This window comes from Rattus norvegicus, chromosome 7, assembly GCF_021556685.1.
Source record: "Rattus norvegicus strain SHRSP/BbbUtx chromosome 7, alternate assembly SHRSP_T2T, whole genome shotgun sequence".
Lineage (NCBI taxonomy): Eukaryota > Metazoa > Chordata > Mammalia > Rodentia > Muridae > Rattus > Rattus norvegicus.
The window spans coordinates 137,137,037-137,157,293 of record NC_141540.1 but is presented as its reverse complement, the minus strand read 5'-3'; the positions used below and the strand labels follow the sequence as shown (position 1 = coordinate 137,157,293).

The following is a 20,257-nucleotide window of genomic DNA, read 5'->3' as shown; positions in this document are numbered from 1 at the left end:
TCACCGTACATAGACACGCATTCACCCGCACTCATAACATAGATAATAGTAATATTAATACTAAAAGAACTTTTGCACAAGAATGTAAAACTATTTTCCTCTCACTTCCAGTAAACGAGAGACTAGGCACAGCCAGTCCTCAGACACAGAGACAAGAAGTGGATATTTTGCGTGGTCAGCTCTGGAGGACTAGTGTCATCATTCATTACTGAGACAACTAAGGACTTTTTTCAAATTATCCTTTAAAATCAATGTGGAAAAAGGTTAGCTTGAACAACAAAGTAGCAAAATTAATACAACACAAGGAATGTAAAAAACATTGTGATTTGCTTCATAGTATAAAATTAACAAAAATGTTCATGAATTTAGCAGTTTTATTTCTAGAAACGATACCCTCCACTTTACTGACCTATAATTTTGCTTCCTTTATTGTCTGCTCAAAGAGCAATTATAGCTAACAATTGTAGATACCATTGATAATACTTTGATATGACATTCTTAAATTCCCTCCCTAGTATTACAAACCTTTGAGGAAGTCTGACACTGAAACATAAATTGAGCCTGGTAGATTTATAAACCCCATCTCTCAGGAACTTGGGCATCAGGGTTTGGAGTTTGAGGCCAGCTGAAGTTATATAGTAGAATATCGTCTCAGAAATCAAAACAAAACCAAACCAAACCAGAAAGGGACCAACAGGTAAAGAAGTAAAAAAAACAAAAACAGTGCTCTCTACCACATTAAAAATGTGTCCTGTTAGAACAAGTGAGAGACACAAAACATGGGAAAGGCACAAAAGAAGTAAACTACTGTTGTAGAAAACAATGTGACAAGTTACTGAAAGCTGGGCACGGTAGCACACGCTTCCCAGCAGGAAGAAGGAGGGCGATTACCTACAGGTTTAAAGCCAGCTGGTCTACAGTGAGCTCTGGGCCAGTCAGGGCTACATAGTGAGACCCTGTCTCAAAAAATAAAACAAAACAAACAAAATACAAGCTATCAGATCACAGGATTAAGAGATATAGAACGAACATACAACATGTTTTACATGATGCTGAAAAAAAACCAAACCAATATTTATTTTTAAGTTTCTAATCTTTAGGTCATTTTTACTTATAAATATGTTAATGTGGGCTTTTTGTTTTGCTTCTACCAGACTTCAGTTCATGGAAATGCAGAGGGTAGGCCATCTGGAAATAATACTCTATAAGGTGCATTTGGAACTTGCAAATATTACAGATTTTAGAAGAGGAGCTATAAGTAAAGAACTTTCCCTTGAAGCAGGTACACGTTTAAAAACTTTCCAGTTAAATATCATGTAAAAATAATCAAAGAAAAAAATTAAAAAATGGTATTAAAAGCACTCTATCTTGGACCCTGTGGAGTATTAAAAACACTATCTTGTACCCTGAAGACTACCATTCAACCAGTGAACAAAGTGGCGTTAAACCAAAGTCCTAAATGCAGCCAGAACTGCAATGGGTGATAAAGGACCTGGGCAGGAGGGAGGGCTTCCCTAGAAGCAAGCGGACTCTTTTTTTTTTTTTTTTTGGTTCTTTTTTTCGGAGCTGGGGACCGAACCCAGGGCCTTGCGCTTCCTAGGTAAGCGCTCTACCACTGAGCTAAATCCCCAGCCCCGCAAGTGGACTCTTAACACCTTAGTCCAACAACTCCAGAGTGACTTCAGACCTGGCTTTTGTTGGTACGTCTGTCCCAGGCATCTATAGCCCCTGAAGTGCTTGGTCCTCTCTGTGAGCTCAAGCAGAACTGAGCCATTACAACTGCTCGTCTGTGGCAGGTGCCCGGTTACCCACCACGCAAAGTTGTCCTTGCAGGATTGTTTTTGGTTTTCCCATTTTCACAGACCTCCTGCTTACGTCACCTGCTTCCTGGTAACCAGCATCCAGTGTGGAGACATAGGATGCAGTTTGGAGCTGGGGGCCACTGAGAATTGAAGCAGGGCTTTATACAGGAAAGGCAAGCCACTCAACAACTCTTATACTCTCAGCTCAGAATATAATTTGTTTTTTTTAAATGAGCTGTGTTCTCAAAGAAAATTAGTGTCTGGTTAGTACCTAATTTTTCAGATTGGCAACAAAATCTATGATTTTAATGGTCCGAGGCACCTGTGTATAACTTTTGTATTTGTGCCCTAAAAATCTACACGATAGTTCAAATAAGTACAATGTAATATAAAAGTCAGTTATAAATTGAGAGCTGGCTTCCTTCAGAGTGAACCAGGCTTCAGTCTTGGCACCACCTCATGGGCGATGGCCCTAGATGTGTTATTTACTTAGTCAGCATGAGTCCTCCCCTCCAGCACAGGCTAAGAGTCTCATGCTAACAGGATGGATTGGTGAGAGTCACTGGGAAAAGGCGTGCGTTAGTCTACAGTGCGTTAGCCAGCTGCCGTCACTGCTCTCTGGGCTAGCGACTGCACTATCCTATGGGCGCCAACCAAATGGAAGATCAAGAGCACACAAGATGAGGGGAAATGAAATAACTCTGTAAGAGTAGAGTTCTTCTTGAATGGAGTTTGGTTCACTATCATTTTATTTAGATTTCTAACAGACTCCGAGAGGAAAATCGATCAGACATACATAATCCGATGAATTGCTAAGTTCACATGCAAGAAACGTTTAAAAATTCACTGAATGTCTACTTTGTGTCCGTCACTATAACATTTAAGTGAAACCGTGGAAGTGTGGAGATCAACAGTCACTGGGCATTACCGCCCGGAACAACATCCACCACAGGTCAAACTGCGCACAAAACTCAAAGAGCCCTTACCTTGAAGCTGGAGCTGAGAAATGTCTCATACACAAGGAGCAGGGAAGTCTTGAGCACACATGCCCGACAGACACCACGACTGCTCACGTTCAGACATAAGCGATTGGCTTAGCCTCCACGGCTGGAGGCGCCGCGGCGACTTACCTGTGGGAGCGCGCTCTGCGCGTAGGCTGGCGGCGGCGGCTTCTGCTGAGCTGCGCTTCCTATTGCTACTTTAGCTACAGTGCTCGGGTCGGCGCCTGCTGGGACAGCCACCATGGTGGCACTGCAGCCAGCATTGTTGGGGTCGCTGATTGTGACAATTCTGACCCCTACTTTATTTGGAATTCCCGGGGCTGCTTCCCTATCGCCATCCTCTGCTGGCCTCTTCACAGTTTTGCACTCGGCTGTGCCGTTTGTAGACCGAGCGTCAGATGACAGAGCGGAGGCGGGCCCTCTAGATCCTGAGTGGGGAGCTGCTATGACCGGGTGCCCCTGTATGACAGGGGCTGTAGGACGCGGTGAGACAACCACACTTGGGCGCTGATGAGGCACATCTGAAGTCAAACCTGAAGCTAGAGGTCCGTTAGGCAAGTCAGTACCACTGAATGGCTGTGTCGCCACACTCGAAGCTTCTTGCACACTGCTGGTGGCCGGTGACCCACCCAGAGTTAACGCGGGTCCATTGGGAACTCTTTCTAGCTGGTCGCCTTTGGCAGTCTCTTGCTGGGTGGCACCCAAAGTCCCCTGTGGCTCCACTGGAGATACCTCACCGTTTCCTACATGATTACAAGTTTTGTGATTTGGAATGTTTTTGCTTAAATGAGAACCATCTCCTTTATCAAAATCACAGATTCCATTAACAAGGGTTTTTTTCAGATCACTTTTGACATCCTGCATGTCCACTGGTTCTGAGTTCTGTTTTCCAGATGCTCCATTCTCACCTAATTCCAACGATGGCCCATTGCTGAGTGGTGAGCACGGGTTGGGCTCACTCTGAAGTTTCCCTGAGTGTGAAGGAGGTAGACTTGAGTCACTGTACTTTCTCCCGTTTAACAGGCTCCCCACCTGGGTCTCACTCTCACTCGTGTCCCCATTGCTGGTGCTCGTGGTTCCTCGTCGGCAGGAAGGATTCTCCATGACCTCGATTTTCCGCTCATGAACATGTAGACCTGTTGCTTCCTTTGCCTCCTCCTCCTTTTGGCAAATGATCTTATCGCCTTTGAATGGGGGGGCAGCGCTGGTACACGCTGACTGTCCGGCTGGAAGCGTCTGCACCTGAAGTCCAGCTCCGGCCTGCGCCCCACTCATGCTAATACCGGCTGGAGCGATGAGCTGAGCTGCGTTTCCCTGACTCACAGTCGCAGTTGCAAAACTGGTATTTGGCACAACTGTTATAGTTACCTGGTTGCCGGAAGTCCCTTGGAAAATGGTTGCTGGGCTGTTTGAGATCAGTGGACCCGGCAGTATTTGTAAGTTGGAAATGGGCACAGTTTGCACTCCCCCCGTGGGTGGCATTGCACTTTGGACCAACTGAACATTTGGCTGTCCAACCAGCAGCTGCTGAGCAGGGGTCTGCCCCTGCGCGCCAAAGCCAGCTGCTTGGCTATTGGCCACCTGATAGACCACCTGGGGGCTGGGGGCTCTGGCATTGTTAGGGGGAGGAATCTGTGGGGCTGGGAGGATAAGCTTACCCCCTGGGGTGGAAGGGCCCCGCTTTGGGAGCAGCAGCTGTTTTATCAGACTAGACTCGCTGGAAGCGGGCTGACCAACTCCTGCACCCGCCTGCTGGGGCTGCACTTGCACCTGGACTTGCGGCGGCTGCACCTGGACCTGGACCTGCTGTGCTGGCGCCGCTGGTGAATGCTGCTGCTGCTGCTGCCTCTTCACAGACAGCATCTGACTGACAGTAGGAGGGGGTCCCTGTGACTGAAGGGTGGAAGAAGATGACATGGCCGCAGGGACTTGGTTACTAGTAGCTGGGACAGGTGATGGTGAAGAAGATGGAGTTATGTTTGGTTGTCCAGTCAGCTGAACTGTCTGACCAGTTGGGAGAGCTGCCGGGTTAGCAAGAACAATTTGGTGAATGGCTGGTGCGTAAGTCTGGCCTTGCTGAGCTGGCTGGCTTACGATCACTACGCTTTGCTGGGCTGGCTGCTGTGGTTGTTGAACAGGCTGCTGTACCACTGTCGATGAAACGTGCTGAGAAGGAAGCGGCTTGGGTGCAATGTTCTGGAATCCCACCCTGGAGGGTTGTGGACTTGGAACACCAGCTATGGTAACTACCTGTCCCGTAGCTACCTGGAAATTCTGTACTGAAGTTGCTGAGACGATACTGGATGCAGAAGTTGTTACGTACTGTGGAGGTGCTATGATGACAGTGTCCTGTGGCTGGCTACCAGCTGCTGTCTGTTGAGATGATGTGTGCATAGGCTGTGGTGACGTGGTGATTAACTGCTGACCCTGTGAAACTGTGGACGTACATGCTGGTATGTTCTGTACTCGTCCAAATATATGACTCTGTGGTACAGTTTGCTGGATTACTGTGACAGGAGTTCCTGACGGGATCTGTCCTGGCACCACTGTGTGTAGTGGAGATGGCTGTGGCATCACAGAGGGATGGTGAAGCAATGTCTGAGAATTTACAACTGTAACAGGCTGTGGCCCTGCACTATGATTCTGAGCTAAAGAGCTCTGTGCAGGTCCTCCAACAGCGATACTCACAGGAACTGCTGTCTGGGGGACAGAGTTCTGGATTACTGTTGCCTTAACGACTTCACAGGGAATTGGAGCTTTATTCTGAATGACAGTCACTGGAGAATTTTGTTGCTGGTGGGTATGAACTGAAGGATTCGGTGGAATTCTAGAAACAGTCTGTGCCACAGTATGAACGCCTTGTACTGGAAAAGACATTTGTGTTGCAGTCAAATTTGAAGATTGATTGGTGACAGGAGTCCTCTGAAAATGATTTCCCACAGCTTGTGATCCGTGAGGGATTCCTGAATATATAAAAAAGGAGAGTTCCAAGTGAAACGAATGCAAGACCCTGGATGTCTTACTTACTACAAGGGGAGAGTGTGGGGAGATTCAGACCACGAAAGAAGACACACACTAGTGTGAAGAAGCCATGAGAAACCCTGCAGAAAGCAGAGCCAGGTTATTACCTCATAACAGAAGACACACGAGCAGTATTTAAGACATTTAAAACCTTAGGTATGTATGTGACCTGCTCCTAGCTTTCAAGAGGATCCCAAGTTTGAAGCCAACATGGGTAGTACAGCCAAGACTTGCCCCTGAGTAAAATAAATAAATATTAAATTTAAAACTGATACCTGCAGGTGAAGGAGTTGGAGACACGTCAGCAACAGCATCGACTCGAACAACGGGAGTTGAAACCGGCTGCTGCTGATAGTACATCTGAATGGGCAGCGGCAGAGCCCTCCGTCTCACACCTATGACGTGGATATGTGCCTGCCCGCTGCTACTGGAGTCTTCCACTCTCTTCACTGTGTGATTTGGAAAAACTGTTCTGTAAAACAACACACACTCATTTATGAAGACCAGCACAAGAACACCAGCCCCTGCAGTAATGCCCCTGCAGTAATCCTCAGAACACTGTTGTTGCTGCTTAGGCGCAGACCACTATCCTTCCCAGCGTCACTGTCTGTAGAAGTGAACACCAAGTACAAGACTAACTCTCCAACTTAAAAACATCATCTGGGCTGGAGAGATGGCTCAGTGGTTAAGAGCACTGACTACTCTTCCAGAGGTCCTGAGTTCAACTCCCAGCAACCACATGGTGGCTCACAACCATCTGTAATGGGATCTGATGCCCTTTCCTGGTGTCTGAAGAAAGCTACAGTGTACGCATATATATTAAATAAACAAACAAAACAATTATTACTAATATTTAGTTTTAAGAATTTAAAAGCATTTATGAATTTAGCAGAATATCAAAAAGTCTTATCTTTGGCCAGACACTTATTTTGTATTGATATTTAAGACTTGTAAAGAACAACTCCAACATGCGAAAGAAGATAGGAGGAAAAGGAGAATTTGATTTCTTACTTTCATTTCTTTGATAACCCTCATCACGCGTCTACACAGTGGCTTGTAGAGCACCTCTGACCTAAGCCTGCACTGCACTAATGCCAACACATGGGAATGGTCAAGTAGGATAGATGGGAAGCCAGCAGCCTTGTGGTCTTTTCTCCAACCAACATGACTTATATTTAGAAGACTATGCACATTACCTAAGACACTTGTAAAACCCAGTCGATGTGAGGATGCCACCACGAGCTAATTTACTACAAGTTGAGAGATACTCGGAATACATTTCTGCCCGAGAGACTGAACAATCTGGATTTACTTCAAAATGAGCATTTAGCCTAAAAAAAGAGAGAGAAGTAAAGACATTACATACCATAGAAAACCATTAAAAGATGTCTTATACTAATAATTACTTCAACTACTCAAGTTTCAATACCTCACATGTCAATACTAAAAAATACAGAGTAAGTTTTAGGCAGATTTAATGAAATAGAACAATTATTTACCAGACTTACTATAAACAAAGGCTATAGTCAGGTCTCAGCAGAGGAAGCTGGTCTGTTAGCAACACGGATTCTTTCTCTGAGAAGCAGTGTTACCAGAGGCTATGTGCTGGTGCCTGCTGTGCCCGTCTTGCAATAACTCCTACTCATGGGCAACATAATGGCACCAAGGCCAAGAAAATGGTGAAAAATGGAATCCCATCCCCCCTCTACTCCTCATCAAATTCTCTCAGCCAAGAATTCCCGAATCTTTTCATTATGCCATCAAGAATGCCACATAGCAGCACGCTCATCTCAAAACACCTCCGTTTGCTACTTAACAACAAACAACACATACTTCTTCTTCTTCTTCTTCTCCTTCTCCTTCTCCTTCTTCTTCTTCTTCTTCTTCTTCTTCTTCTTCTTCTTCTTCTTCTTCTTCTTCTTCTTCTTCTTCTTCTTCTTCTTCTTTTTTTTTTTTGGTTCTTTTTTTTCGGAGCTGGGGACTGAACCCAGGGTCTTGCGCTTCCTAGGCAAGCGCTCTACCACTGAGCTAAATCCCCAGCCCCCACATACTTCTTCTTAAAGGAACTTAGCCTTATAAAGTCTGTCCAGAACTCAGATGGCTACCTTGGCTGTTTCTTCACACATTTAATCATAGTAACAATGATAAAATAATTTCCTTTTCTCCTTGTCAAAAGTGGCTGGAATGTTCTGGAGTGTGAGTATGTGTCAGCACACGCACACACACTCACATTTTCATGTGCTGGCAGTTTGTGCTCTTTCAACCTTCACAATCCTCTATAGTCTCAGAGTTCAAGAGTGAAAAACAAAACGTATCATTTAAGTGCAACGTGGAAGGCTAGCAAAGCCAACGGCATTAGAAGAGGAGACTCGGGGCTCATGTGTAAACGCGGAAGGCGAAGGAAGCATATCAGGACCCTTAAAACCAGAGTCTCCTCTGAGGAGAGCATGGGAGTCCGGGATGCTCTCATAGAAACACTGCATGGAAACAGCAAACCCCAGAGCAGAGTGACAGGACTCGAGCTGGGGATGGAGAGTGAGAAGGCTGGCGACTTTCAGGTGGCCTCCTAAGCAGCGCTGCACTCGTCCCCAGCACAGAAGCTGCCCAGCTCTGCATGACTGGCTCGCAGAGTGAGTGGCAGAGGGTGGACGACAGTCTCCTAAGGAAACAGTACTGCTGTCCAGGTGCTCTCCCTCAGGTAGACATGCTGGCTAGTCTTCACTTGATTAAATTCCCTCCGAATAAAACGTTTTGCTTTAAGGCAGGTGTGCTACTGTCTGCCTGGAACCCCTGCACTTGAGAGGCTCTGTTCCAGGCCAGCCTGGGCTACATAGCAAGGACCTGCCTCAAACACAAAGCCAAAAACCTAACAAAGAAAAAATCCTGCTTTAAACAGAAAAGACAAATTTAACAAAAATCCTGGTCTTACTTTCTCAACACTAGTTCAATCCAGTCTTAACAAAATAATTTAACAGACTTTGCAAGCTGACAAATATTATTTTCTATAAAGCAAAAGATAATTTTTAATACAAATGTTATTCCAGAGGCATTAAATGGCATAATTTAATGACATTTCAGTTAGGCTGTTTTAATTGAGAAAACTGATGAATTCTTTTCTTCTAAATCATGACTAACTGACACAACTCAGATCTCCTCTTACTAAAGCCTCAGGGTGACTGCTCAATCTGGTTCTTTTCTGTGGCTTTAAAGCCTTAATAGAAAGAAGACACTTACCACTGACAAGCGAACTTCTCACTGTCTATTTCCACGATGCCTGGAGGGGGAGCGGCGTGCTGTGCTACAACTGCTCTGCAAGCTGAGGAAGACGACAGTTAGCTACGACACTTGGGAAACAGCAAGGCACGCTACGTTCATAGGCACCGAACCACTTCTTATTTATGAAGAAAGCCCTCTACAGAGGTGTGGGAGCACACGAGAACGCACTAACGAGAGTAAGGAAGCAAAGTGGCCACGCCTACGAGGTGCTATGTTTTAGGGTCTTCCCAGTTTGCTTAGCCTCATAATAATTCAACAATAAAATGGATAATTTAGCTACTAACAATATAAACTATTTGTTCCATCTTTAGAAATTGATTGACTACTTTATATCTTTATTATTTTCCCCAATTCTTTAGTGAGTAAGTGCAGGCAAAATAAGCAAGCCACGAAGTGGTCAAAGCAGGAGCAGATCTGGGCGAGCAGCAAATCTCCTTGAGACCTCCTAGATGCTGGCATGCTTGCTTAACTTAGGTGCTATGCCCTATATTTAACTGCAGCACTGCAACCAAGAAGTAAACAAGTGGACAGACAAACAGGCTAGGGTCAGCTCAGTTACACAATGCATTGGAAGTAATAAATTCATTTTTTTAGTTTAAAGGATGAATAGTAATTCTACAGAAGTTCTATAGAAGACGGAACAAAAAGCAGCACGATTACCCATCAGAGGCTAGCCTCAGCCTTATGAAAGAACCTGACTCAAAACTACACAAAAACATTTGCTTTATATAAATAATAAAAGTTAGCTTCACAAGGCTGGCACCATTGAGGCCTGTGCTCCAGCCCCAACACCAAAGCAATGTCCTCTCTCCCAGGTTTATTAGCTTGGTTTGAGGACAGACATTCTCATGTCTTAAAGGAAGTAAATCTGTACTGGTAAGGTTTTGACAAGAATGAGATCAAACACACGTCACAAAGCACTTTGTGAACATCAGAAGCAGGGCACGAGAGCACAATAATGCTCAATATTGAATATGTCTTCCGTCTTCTTAGTCCATGGTTAGAGCGACAGCATCAGCATCTCTCAGGAGCTTGTTCTAAATGGAAGGCCTCAGGCCCCACCCACCTGAGGACAAATTCAGACGGAACTCAGAAGTCCGTGCTGTAAGTATGGCATAGATGACTGTCTCATTCCTATGTCTCTGAGCTGCTGTGCTAAGTGGCAAGCATGATTTATACCTTGTAAATACCTTTTCAGAAGTAAAGCCTATCTTAAAATGAAGCAACAAGTTAAGTATTTTATGATTCTTTGATTTTAACTAAAAGAAAGAGAAGAAAAAGATAGCAGAGAGCTCTGGTTGCCGAATGAGCAATAAAAATGAGCTTACTGCCCATAGCTGCTTACTGCCCATAGCAGTTTACTGCCCACTAGCGGTTTACTGCCCATAGCGGCTTACTGCCCATAGCAGTTTACTGCCCACTAGTGGCTTACTGTCCATAGCGGTTTACTGCCCATAGCAGTTTACTGCCCACTAGTGGCTTACTGCCCCATAGCGGCTTACTGCCCATAGCGGTTTACTGCCCATAGCAATTTACTGCCCATAGCGGTTTACTGCCCACTAGCGGTTTACTGCCCACTAGCGGCTTACTGCCCATAGCGGTTTACTGCCCCATAGCGGTTTACTGCCCATAGCAGCTTACTGCCCATAGCAGTTTACTGCCCACTAGTGGCTTACTGCCCCATAGCGGCTTACTGCCCATAGCAGGTTACTGCCCACTAGTGGCTTACTGCCCCATAGCGGCTTACTGTCCATTAGTGGCCTACTGCCCCATAGCGGCTTACTGCCCATTAGTGGCCTACTGCCCCATAGCGGCTTACTGCCCATTAGTGGCCTACTGCCCATAGCAGCCCAGTGCCAGCACAGGTGGGCCTGGCTAATCTCCATCACAGACAAAACCAAGTCTTTGAATGGGAGAAGGACAGTGGTGATTATAAGGGTTGAAGGACTGGAGGGAGAGAAACTGGGAGGAGGAAATAACTACAATACACTGTAGATGTGGAGAAAACTGTCATCAGTTTAAAAAAAAAAGATAAGACAGGATTAATGCTGGTTCCAGTCTAGCAATAAACAGCATGTGCTCACACACATACCGTATTAATGGCTCCTGGACATTGAAAATACTTCCAAGAACTTTGTTTTGTACTTAATAATTATTTAGAAGAACCTATATTTATTCCTGTCTGGTGTACTACTTATTACTAAAACTTGTAAAGATAAACCAAACTTTTAAACAGAGCGCCATAAAGAAGCAAGCCGACTTTCAGTGTTTATTTTATGGCTGACAAGTGTGGATTAAGTTTTGTAAGGCTGCTGGGGTGGGTATAAGCAATGGCGGGCCTTACACAGTCTCTGTCTTTCTGGCAGATAAGACAGATTTGGGGCTGTGCATGCTCTGGAGCTGTGCATGCTCTGGGTGTGTGCATGCTCTGGGTGGGCTTTAACTCTAGTCCACAGCCTTAGTCCACACCCATTTAAATTATGATGAAATTCACATGCTGACCTAAAACAAGATAAAAGCATTCAGAATAAAGAAAAGAGCAAAAGGTTTAGAGATGATCACTCCATAAGAGAGCAGTATTAAACTACGAGAGGAAAAAATTCCCATCTACAAAGAATAACTAATTGAATGCTTTCTAGCTCAAAGTAAGTCTTTTTGGATGTCTAGAACCCTACATCTACTTTTGTTAATGAAACACTACCTAAGTGAAAATCCTAGGGATTAATACTCAATTGTATTCATTAGACAAATGAAAACTAAAGCCTAGATCAGAGGTTAGGGTCATCTGCTGAGGTCAAAGGAAACGCTAAGATCATTCATAAGGGCATCCACAAGGCAAAACTACCACCTGGCATTAAAGGGTCTCCTGGGTAGACCGTGACTCTGCGTGGACTTAGCCATTCTGCTACTCTGTTAGACGCACCTCTCCATACACTCACTGAAGCTTCAGTCTCTCCCGTGAGGATAAAAAGACTTTCTTCGCTCATGTAAGTGGCAATATTACCTGTTTATCTTGATAATCTGTTGTACATTGACTAAAGCTTTCTCAATTAAACATATAGGGGCCTGTTTATTTAGAGATGAGGCCTCACTAAGCAGCCCAGGCTGGCCATGATTCAAGAGCTTCCTGCCTCTGCCTCCCTAGTGCTGAGCTGACAGGGGACTCACTCCCCACACACCAGCTCACTTGCTGTTTGATAATTACTCCCCAAGGGTAGGCAACGGGCTCTACTACTGCCTTTCACAGTACATCTGTTCCGCTCTGGCACAGAGGTTCAGCACACACAGCGTATGCAGAACCCAGCGAACAGTGGGGTATGTAACATGTATTACGTACTTCGCATGAGCAGAATGTAAGTTTGAATAGTCTGCGTTTGATGGCGATAACTGAACGTGAGGAGCAGCAGCGCACAGCACTGAGACCATCATGAGATGTGGGGTGGTGACATGCAGAACAATGAGGTGTTTTCTCTCTTGGAAACAAAGTCTCACTATGTAGCCTGGCTGTTCTGAAACTCACTTGGTAGACGAGCCAGACCGCCCTTGAACGCAGAGATCTGCTTGCTACCGCACCTGGCCCTGTGAGGTTTGTTCATTTGTTTGTTTGTGTGTTTGGGGGTTATGAGGGAGGGTGAGAAACACCTGCATTTATTAGTATGGAAAAGGAGAAAACAAGAACAAGAAATGGAAGGTGCTAAGAATGGAAAGGCTGCTACCCAGAGCAGGTTAAGAAGGCAGCAGTCTTGGACAAAGAGCGGGCATGCTGAGGAGCTAAGAGAACAACAGGAGAGTCACCCTGCACACCTCCACACTAACTGTACAGGTGACCGTCTCCAGTCAGACAGCAACAGATGGCACGGAAAGTAGAAGATGGATTTGCTGGGACAAATGGGGAGAGAAAATTGATCCCCACCCCCCAAAAAAGCTAAATGTGCTAAAATAAAAGATGGCGACTAAAAGGAGCCAGAGTCTACAGAGAAGGCTAATTATTAGAATGCCTTATAATTAAATATATTCAAACCAAACAGAGCTGAGCCATGGAATGTCAAGAGTAAGACCCGCATGCATGCATGTCTGCGTCTGTTGTTATATACACATATAGATACAGATTACATGTGTGTACTGCTGAGCTCTGTCTGACCCCATGGCCTCAGATCTGACATCTAAGAATGGGAGAGGAGGACTAGAGAGATGGGTCAGCATGTGCTGTTCTTCTGGAGGACTCAGGTTCAATTCCCAGCAACCACATGGTAGCTTACAACCATCTGTAACTCCAGTAAAAGGACCTTCTTTTGGTTTTTGCAACCACATGGTGCATAAACAAATATGCATGCAAAACACTCATACACATAAAATACTCGGTTCCCAGAACACTAGGGGTACCAAGTACATATGCCCCGATCATTCAAGAGAACGAGAAGCCAATGCTGTTAACCTGCTCAGGTATGTACAGGTCTCACTATACAACTCAGTAAGCACTGACTACTTGCACATCCCTCAGAGTTTTTGATTGTACTGCACTTGATTCCTCTGTTTCATCTCACCCTCCCTGTGCCTCTGTGCTCACTTTGATCTTGCTGTGTCTACCATGTAGCAGGTACAGAAGCCTACAGTCTTCCTTAGCAACTCTTCTGTGGACACGACCTCCTGTACTGCACACTGGAGTTTGCCCAGCGTAGTAAGTCTTACACACCCACAGCATACAGGACCAGACAGGACCACGTGAAAACACTAACCTGGACCAGGTGCCCCATGGCTCTGGGTTTGGACCTGCTCTATAGCCTGTGGCCTCATTTCAGATAAAACTTGGTGACTGGAGCTTGGATGTTCAACAAGCTTCACTGCAGCTAGTGCATCAGGGCCAAACATCTGAATGTCCATGGAAACCAGACACACGAGCATGTCTGAAAGTAAAGAAGAGGTGTTAGTGTCACAGCATTTATACTACTGTAGAGCAATGCCAGGCTGTGAATCACGGTACATGACGACTATCTCTGAGGTAGAGACTAGGTGTCTCTATTTTTAAATGTTTCCAAAGTGATTCTGGTATTTGTTCCGATTTGGGGATTGTTGATAAGAGAAGTGACCTTTTAATTTCTCAGTGACAAAATTTCACGCTAAATTTTTATTACCTTTGATTGTAGTGTTTCTACATAAGAAAGGCCTCACTTTAGCTTCTGAACAAAACACTAGCATGACAGGCTTCAGTGGTGTACCTAAACTAGGAAGGTTACAGGGGTGACTTTTAAGGCTGTGCCACAGTAAGAATGTGGACAGGCAGAAGGGAGCATCTCAGACAGCATCAGTCACTGAAGACTTGACTGACCGCTTGAGAAGGAAGTTCTGAAAGAGTCAGGCAGGGCTGGGGATTTAGCTCAGTGGTAGAGCGCTTACCTAGGAAGCGCAAGGCCCTGGGTTCGGTCCCCAGCTCCGAAAAAAAGAACCAAAAAAAAAAAAAAAAAAAAAAAAAAAGAGTCAGGCAGTGCTGCCGCCTTAGATCTGAAATACACCACAGCATATGGAGAGGAAAGGGAGTGTTGACAGCTACAAATCCATGTAAGTCACACAAAACACGATTCTTATCCCTAAGGATAATACGAGTTGTACGTCTGAAGGATTAATGCCGCTTTAACACTGCACAGGAAAACCAAGGCTCTCACACAGTACAGAACTCACTTTCCTCAGGAAAGCAAACACCTGGGTGGGAAGTGCAGCTCAGTTGTGCAGGGTGCTTAGCTGGCGAGCGCGCACAAAGCCCTGGGTTTGATCCCAGCACTGAAGCAAACAGGTGGTGGCTCTCAGCTGTGACCCCAGCACTCAGGAGACGGTGGGGACCAGCTTTGGATATATAGTGAATTTGAAGCTGGACTTGGCTACATAAGACACTGACACAGAAAATAAAAGAAATTATAATTGAAAAAACAAAAAACCAAAACACTGTAGGAAGTGCTGGTTCTGTCTTACCTATGCTCTTTTCTACTTTTGCGATCTTTGTGCAGGCAATGTCCCCCATTTCGGTGAGCATGTAGAGCACCTCTAGAGTTGAGGTTACAAGCAGCACATCGGGCAAAGTGAGGTGACAAATTATCTCTCTATATGAATCTTGATCCACATATTCACAAATCAAAACACCATTATCCTCTGCTTTGCAAAGATTTCCCAAAATTTCCATGCCTGCAAAAACACAGACATTTTTGTGCTTGAAATAAATACTAGTTTGTTCACGTGTGGTAACTAAGTATTTGAGTCCTTACCCCTCATCTTTAAAAACCTATCCCTTGACATCAGGCATTTCGTAACAGTATGAAACATCAGATGAGTGGTTTTGAAATCAACAGGGTCCAGTAAAAGCTGCAAGGAGAGAAGGAAGGAAGAACAGAGTCAGTGCACTGTGCACTGCCTAAGCTCTGCACCTCAGATTTCACAAACACCAGCGAGACAGTGCTGTGCTAGTGGACAGTTACCGCTAAACCTGGACCACTTTAAATTGTTTCCATAAAAATATGCTTCTGCCCCACCTTTCACCTACACACACACACACACACACACACACACACACACACACACACTCATTTAGAATTTGGCAAATGCAAGCAGATACAAAATGTAACATTTTAAAATTGTAGTTGCCAATTTTAAAGTAAGTGTGGATGAAAAGAAAAGCCATGCTAAGGATCTGCCACATGCTTACCTCAGCTGCAATATTTCCTAACGTGTCAAGGCCTAATTGCCTTAATGAAATAAAATGACTATGTGCAGAGAGTAATAGGAAACGAAGACAGGTGCGATTAGCTGCCAAGAGCTTAACATTGCTCTCCTCAAAGGAAAGGTTTCGCAAAATCACTGCAATCTGAAGAACCCGCTGTCCTTCGATGTCGTTAATGCCCAGCTTTCGAGGTGGATGAAATAAAGATTCCCAAATCCATTCTCCTGGTGTATCTTCTACAACAGAAAATACAAATTTCCCTTGATTCGCTATTTCATGTATTACTGTTACTTTAAGAGTGTGCACTAAAGCAACTTGTGCTGACTTACCATGAGCCTTGTTTCTGTCAGAAATGAGATCTCGCACTTCATTGTCATCCACAATGTCTTTCCAAAACTGTAATGAGAAATAACATAAATGCTGTTGAATTGAAACAAATTGAACATACAGTTGAATAATAATAATAATCATACAGTATGTAAAAGTATAATATTTCTATGCTGCTTTTCTCAGCTCCTCTGAAGAGTGTTACAATCTATGGATTTAAGGCTTTGACATAATCACCCACTTTCCATATAGCTTAACATAAAACTTTTGTAGACCAAAGATTCTTAGTCTGGGTTCAAAGGACCTTGTAAGGTACTGTGGGAATTTGTATGGGGAGAAAAATGCCATCTTTCTATTCATTAAATTAAGTGGAATCAAGAATTTCCTCAGCAGTCTCGTTACCTGTAGGTAGGTGTTCTACTACCAAACCGCAGTGCGATCCGAAGCATCTGAGATTTGCTACGCACAGGAAATCATACATGTTCTCAGACTGTTTTACAACTAGGGAGACTATGGTTTATGCAGATCATATATGTAAACCATGGGAGGCACTGATCACGCCTATGAATGGATTCGATATAACCACGGTATCTCTCTATACTGGAATTTCAGACACACAAGTGCAGATGGTGGGGCAAATGTTTAAATTGCTTTCCAGTATCTCCCACTGTCTTTGAACCGTAAGCAGAAAGATAGGAGTCAAAACCTACAAACTGTCGAAGTGTTTTTAAGGCTAAGAACTAACGCTTTACCCTGCTATGTCTGATAAAACTCCACTCTGCCAATGCCTGTGACTGGAGCATCAGTATTACAGTAGGAACGTGGAGCTATTGGTACAAACAAAGGTTTCTAGCTGCCCTAGGCCGTTGAGCATCTACTGCACATGCAAAGTCTTATGGTATTTGGCAAAAATTGAAAAGAACTAAGTTTTTAAACAAACACAATATCCAATAGCCAATGAGGAAAAGGTCACAAGTACAGTGAATAATAAAATACCAGATGTGGACGTCAAACTGATCATGGAGAGGAGGGCCAAAGAGATAAAAACTTTGACATTTTGGCAAAGAAATGGGAAACATAGTCATCTCAAGTATGGATACAATTAATAACAGGAGTTCAAATATATGAAGCAAAAGCTGAAGTAAATGAAGTAAATGATATAAACATTTATATCATAGTTCACAATTTCGTTACTTCATTTTTCAATGGACAGTCATTAATAGACACCATGTCCAACATAGCCCCATAAAAACTCTTTTAAGGCTCACAGGAACCACTAATGAACCATAAAAGAAATCTTTGAGACAAAGCCTCTCACTGGCCTGAAGCTCTCCAATGGCTACATGGGCCAGCTTGTGAGCCCCAGGGATCAGTGTGCTCAGTCAGAGATTACAACAGCATACACTGCTGACATGAGTTCCAGAGATCTAATCCAGTCCTCTTGCAAGTGGTTTACTGATTGAGCTGAACTCTATCCCAACTCTAAGCATTAGTTTAAAAATTGAATATATTCCCATGTGTAGAGTCTGCATTCTGTAACTTAACAACATGACAGATTATACACTCAGATAATAAATAAGTATGCTACACTAAGGAGTCCAGGGTATCCAGGTACTTGCTCTCTGTAACCTTGGCTAGTGTCAAACTCACAGCAAACCCCATGCCTCAGTGTCTAGAGAACCTGAATTACAGGTGTGTGCTAACGTACCTGGTGGTGGTGGCAACAGCTGCTGCTCCCCAGCCCCACCCTCCCTGCTTTGAGACCGTCTCACTAGGAATCCTCACTGGAACTCACTACACAGGCCAGGCTGGCCTGTAACTCGGATTCTCCCTCCCCCGCCCAGCTACACGAATGCCAGGATTGAAGGTGTAAGCAGCATGCCTCTCAGGTTTTATCTGAAATCCAAACTAACAAAAATATAAATGTGAAAACAATTTGTCCATGTCTTTGTGTGGTTCCTGACCTGCAATTCGTAACTAGACCCTTTCTAAAAATGTATTCACAGATGTTTTTCCATAAGTCAGACCTACTCATTGTTCACAGTCATGTCCCATTCAAGATTATTTCTTTTTAAATCCTACAGTTTTAGGATACTCATAAAAATAAAATTTCCTTAAATTCATCCTAGGAATTTAAAACTTTAAATATTTTCTGCTATTATTACCTATCCTTACCTTAGAAGTGAACTAAAGAACACAGGAATTTCATTTCTGTTCGTTAGAGACCTTAAACAATTTCTTATGCAGTCACAGCCTCTAAAGAGGCTGCATGGGAGCGCTTCTGCTAAAGACAGAGGTGCTGCTGTGTGTGAGCCCAGAGTCAGCCCACCGGACTGCACACGGCCTGGCGGCCTGGCGGCCTGGCGGCCTGGCGGCCTGGCGGGGACACTCCATGGGTCAGCATCTGTTTGTGAGTTACCTTAACAAAGTCTCTGTCAGTCTTCTCTCGCCATTCTTCTCCAAAGACAGTAGAGAACGAGCCTAAAGCTAAGAGAACAAACAGCAGAAATGCAGTTAACGAGTCCTTAATATTATGTAGCTTTTAAAAACAGTAAAACTACATTTTCATATATCGTGTTTGATAAAAATCGTTTCATAATAAACCACAGTACTAGATACCAGGCGTAAATAACAATCGTTTTAATTGAGCTTCAAACATTCTGTGTTTCTTCATTAAAAATACACAACTCTAGCTAGAGATATTTTACTGGTAAGAGCACATATGAGGCCCTAAGTTTGATTCCTAGCAACATAAAACCGAAACTTGTTTTTTTGTCAGCTGAAAAGAAGGCTTCGCTGTGAAGACTCTGTGCAGTTCTGTCCCAGAGGACCCAGCTCTGGGCACTCCTGTAGAAGGCCCACAACCACTTGTATCTCCAGGCCAGCATATCCGACTTCCTCTGTGGGCTCTGTGGGCACTGCTCTTGTCTGTGTGTGCACGTGCAAACACACACACACACACACACACACACACACACACACACACACACACACACGTGCGCACACAGAGTTAAAAATCTTTTAAAACATGCCCATGTTTTTTAAAAGTTATATATATAGTAAAGGAAAAAATGTCCCTACACAAGCTTCCTTTTGTAGGGAAGAAATCACAGTAAGGAGCTAAACAAGATGGTGGTACTATAGAGTGCTAGGCTGCCAACAACATCCCCATCCTGATTTCAGAAATGACTAAACAATTAATACTTGAACAGAGCAAGACTTTTTTTTGTAGAAAATACTAGTAAATAACATCTCCGTAAGATAAGTAAGCACTTAAACAAGCACACAGGCAGGCTTAGCCGCCACTGAGCTCTGGGTGTGAGAGCCCCACACTGGATGTGAGAGCCCCACACTGGATGAGAGAGAGCCCCACACTGGCAGTCAGAGGCCAACCAGGGAGCCTTCCCACCTTCCTCTGTGAAAAGCCTCACAGTTGGCTCCAGCAGGGACCTCCCTCCGGGTTCTTCTGTCTCTGCCACACATCTTGGTTGCCTCAGGAGGAATGGATGGCAAATGGACACCATCACACTCCAGCTTTAGGTGCGTTCTGAGCCCACTGAGCCACCTCCCAGCCCTTAAAGCCAATGGGTTCTTGGTGCTTGTTTTTCTCTTAACTGGTGGACATAGTTTCATCACTATGCAGCATAGCTAGCCATAAGGTGAGAGCCGACTGCCTCTGCCTCCTCCTCAGGAGTGCCAGAACACCCAGACAAAGTGTTGAGATGACAGGGTTTGCCGAGCTTAACACTCTAGACTGCAGTACTGCAGGCACAACATGCCTAAGGGATGTGAGAAGACGCAGCACAGGAGAGCACCGACAAAGCAAACCAAGTTACTTCTAGGCTATGCACTGCAGTCATTATTTATACCCAACTCCATTCACTGGCCAGATAGCAGGACTTCACTAATGTTCCCTAAAAGTCCATTCTTTATTAAGTGCCGAGCGTTATTTGAAGGGTCAAAATACCACACAAAAACACTTAGTGCACATGCGTAGACAGAGTCTCTTTGAAGGAACACCTGCCAATAAAAAACTCGGTGGCCAATGAGGTGAGGCAAGAGAGAAGAAGGAGACTGTCAGGAAGAGAGAGGATTCTGGGAAAAAGGGAGAGAATAACAGGAGA

General features: G+C 44.4%; 1 protein-coding gene across 1 annotated transcript in view; it reads right to left on the bottom strand.

The window, feature by feature from the left end:
- Arid2 (AT-rich interaction domain 2) overlaps window positions 1–20,257 on the bottom strand; it is a 118,286-nt gene that overhangs the window by 30,574 nt on the left and 67,455 nt on the right. Inside the window, 10 exon segments of the mRNA NM_001432507.1 lie at window positions 2,933–5,766; window positions 6,100–6,296; window positions 7,021–7,155; window positions 9,059–9,140; window positions 13,837–14,004; window positions 15,065–15,274; window positions 15,355–15,451; window positions 15,792–16,042; window positions 16,136–16,202; window positions 18,553–18,620. Coding sequence (NP_001419436.1) covers window positions 2,933–5,766; window positions 6,100–6,296; window positions 7,021–7,155; window positions 9,059–9,140; window positions 13,837–14,004; window positions 15,065–15,274; window positions 15,355–15,451; window positions 15,792–16,042; window positions 16,136–16,202; window positions 18,553–18,620 — 4,109 coding nt within the window.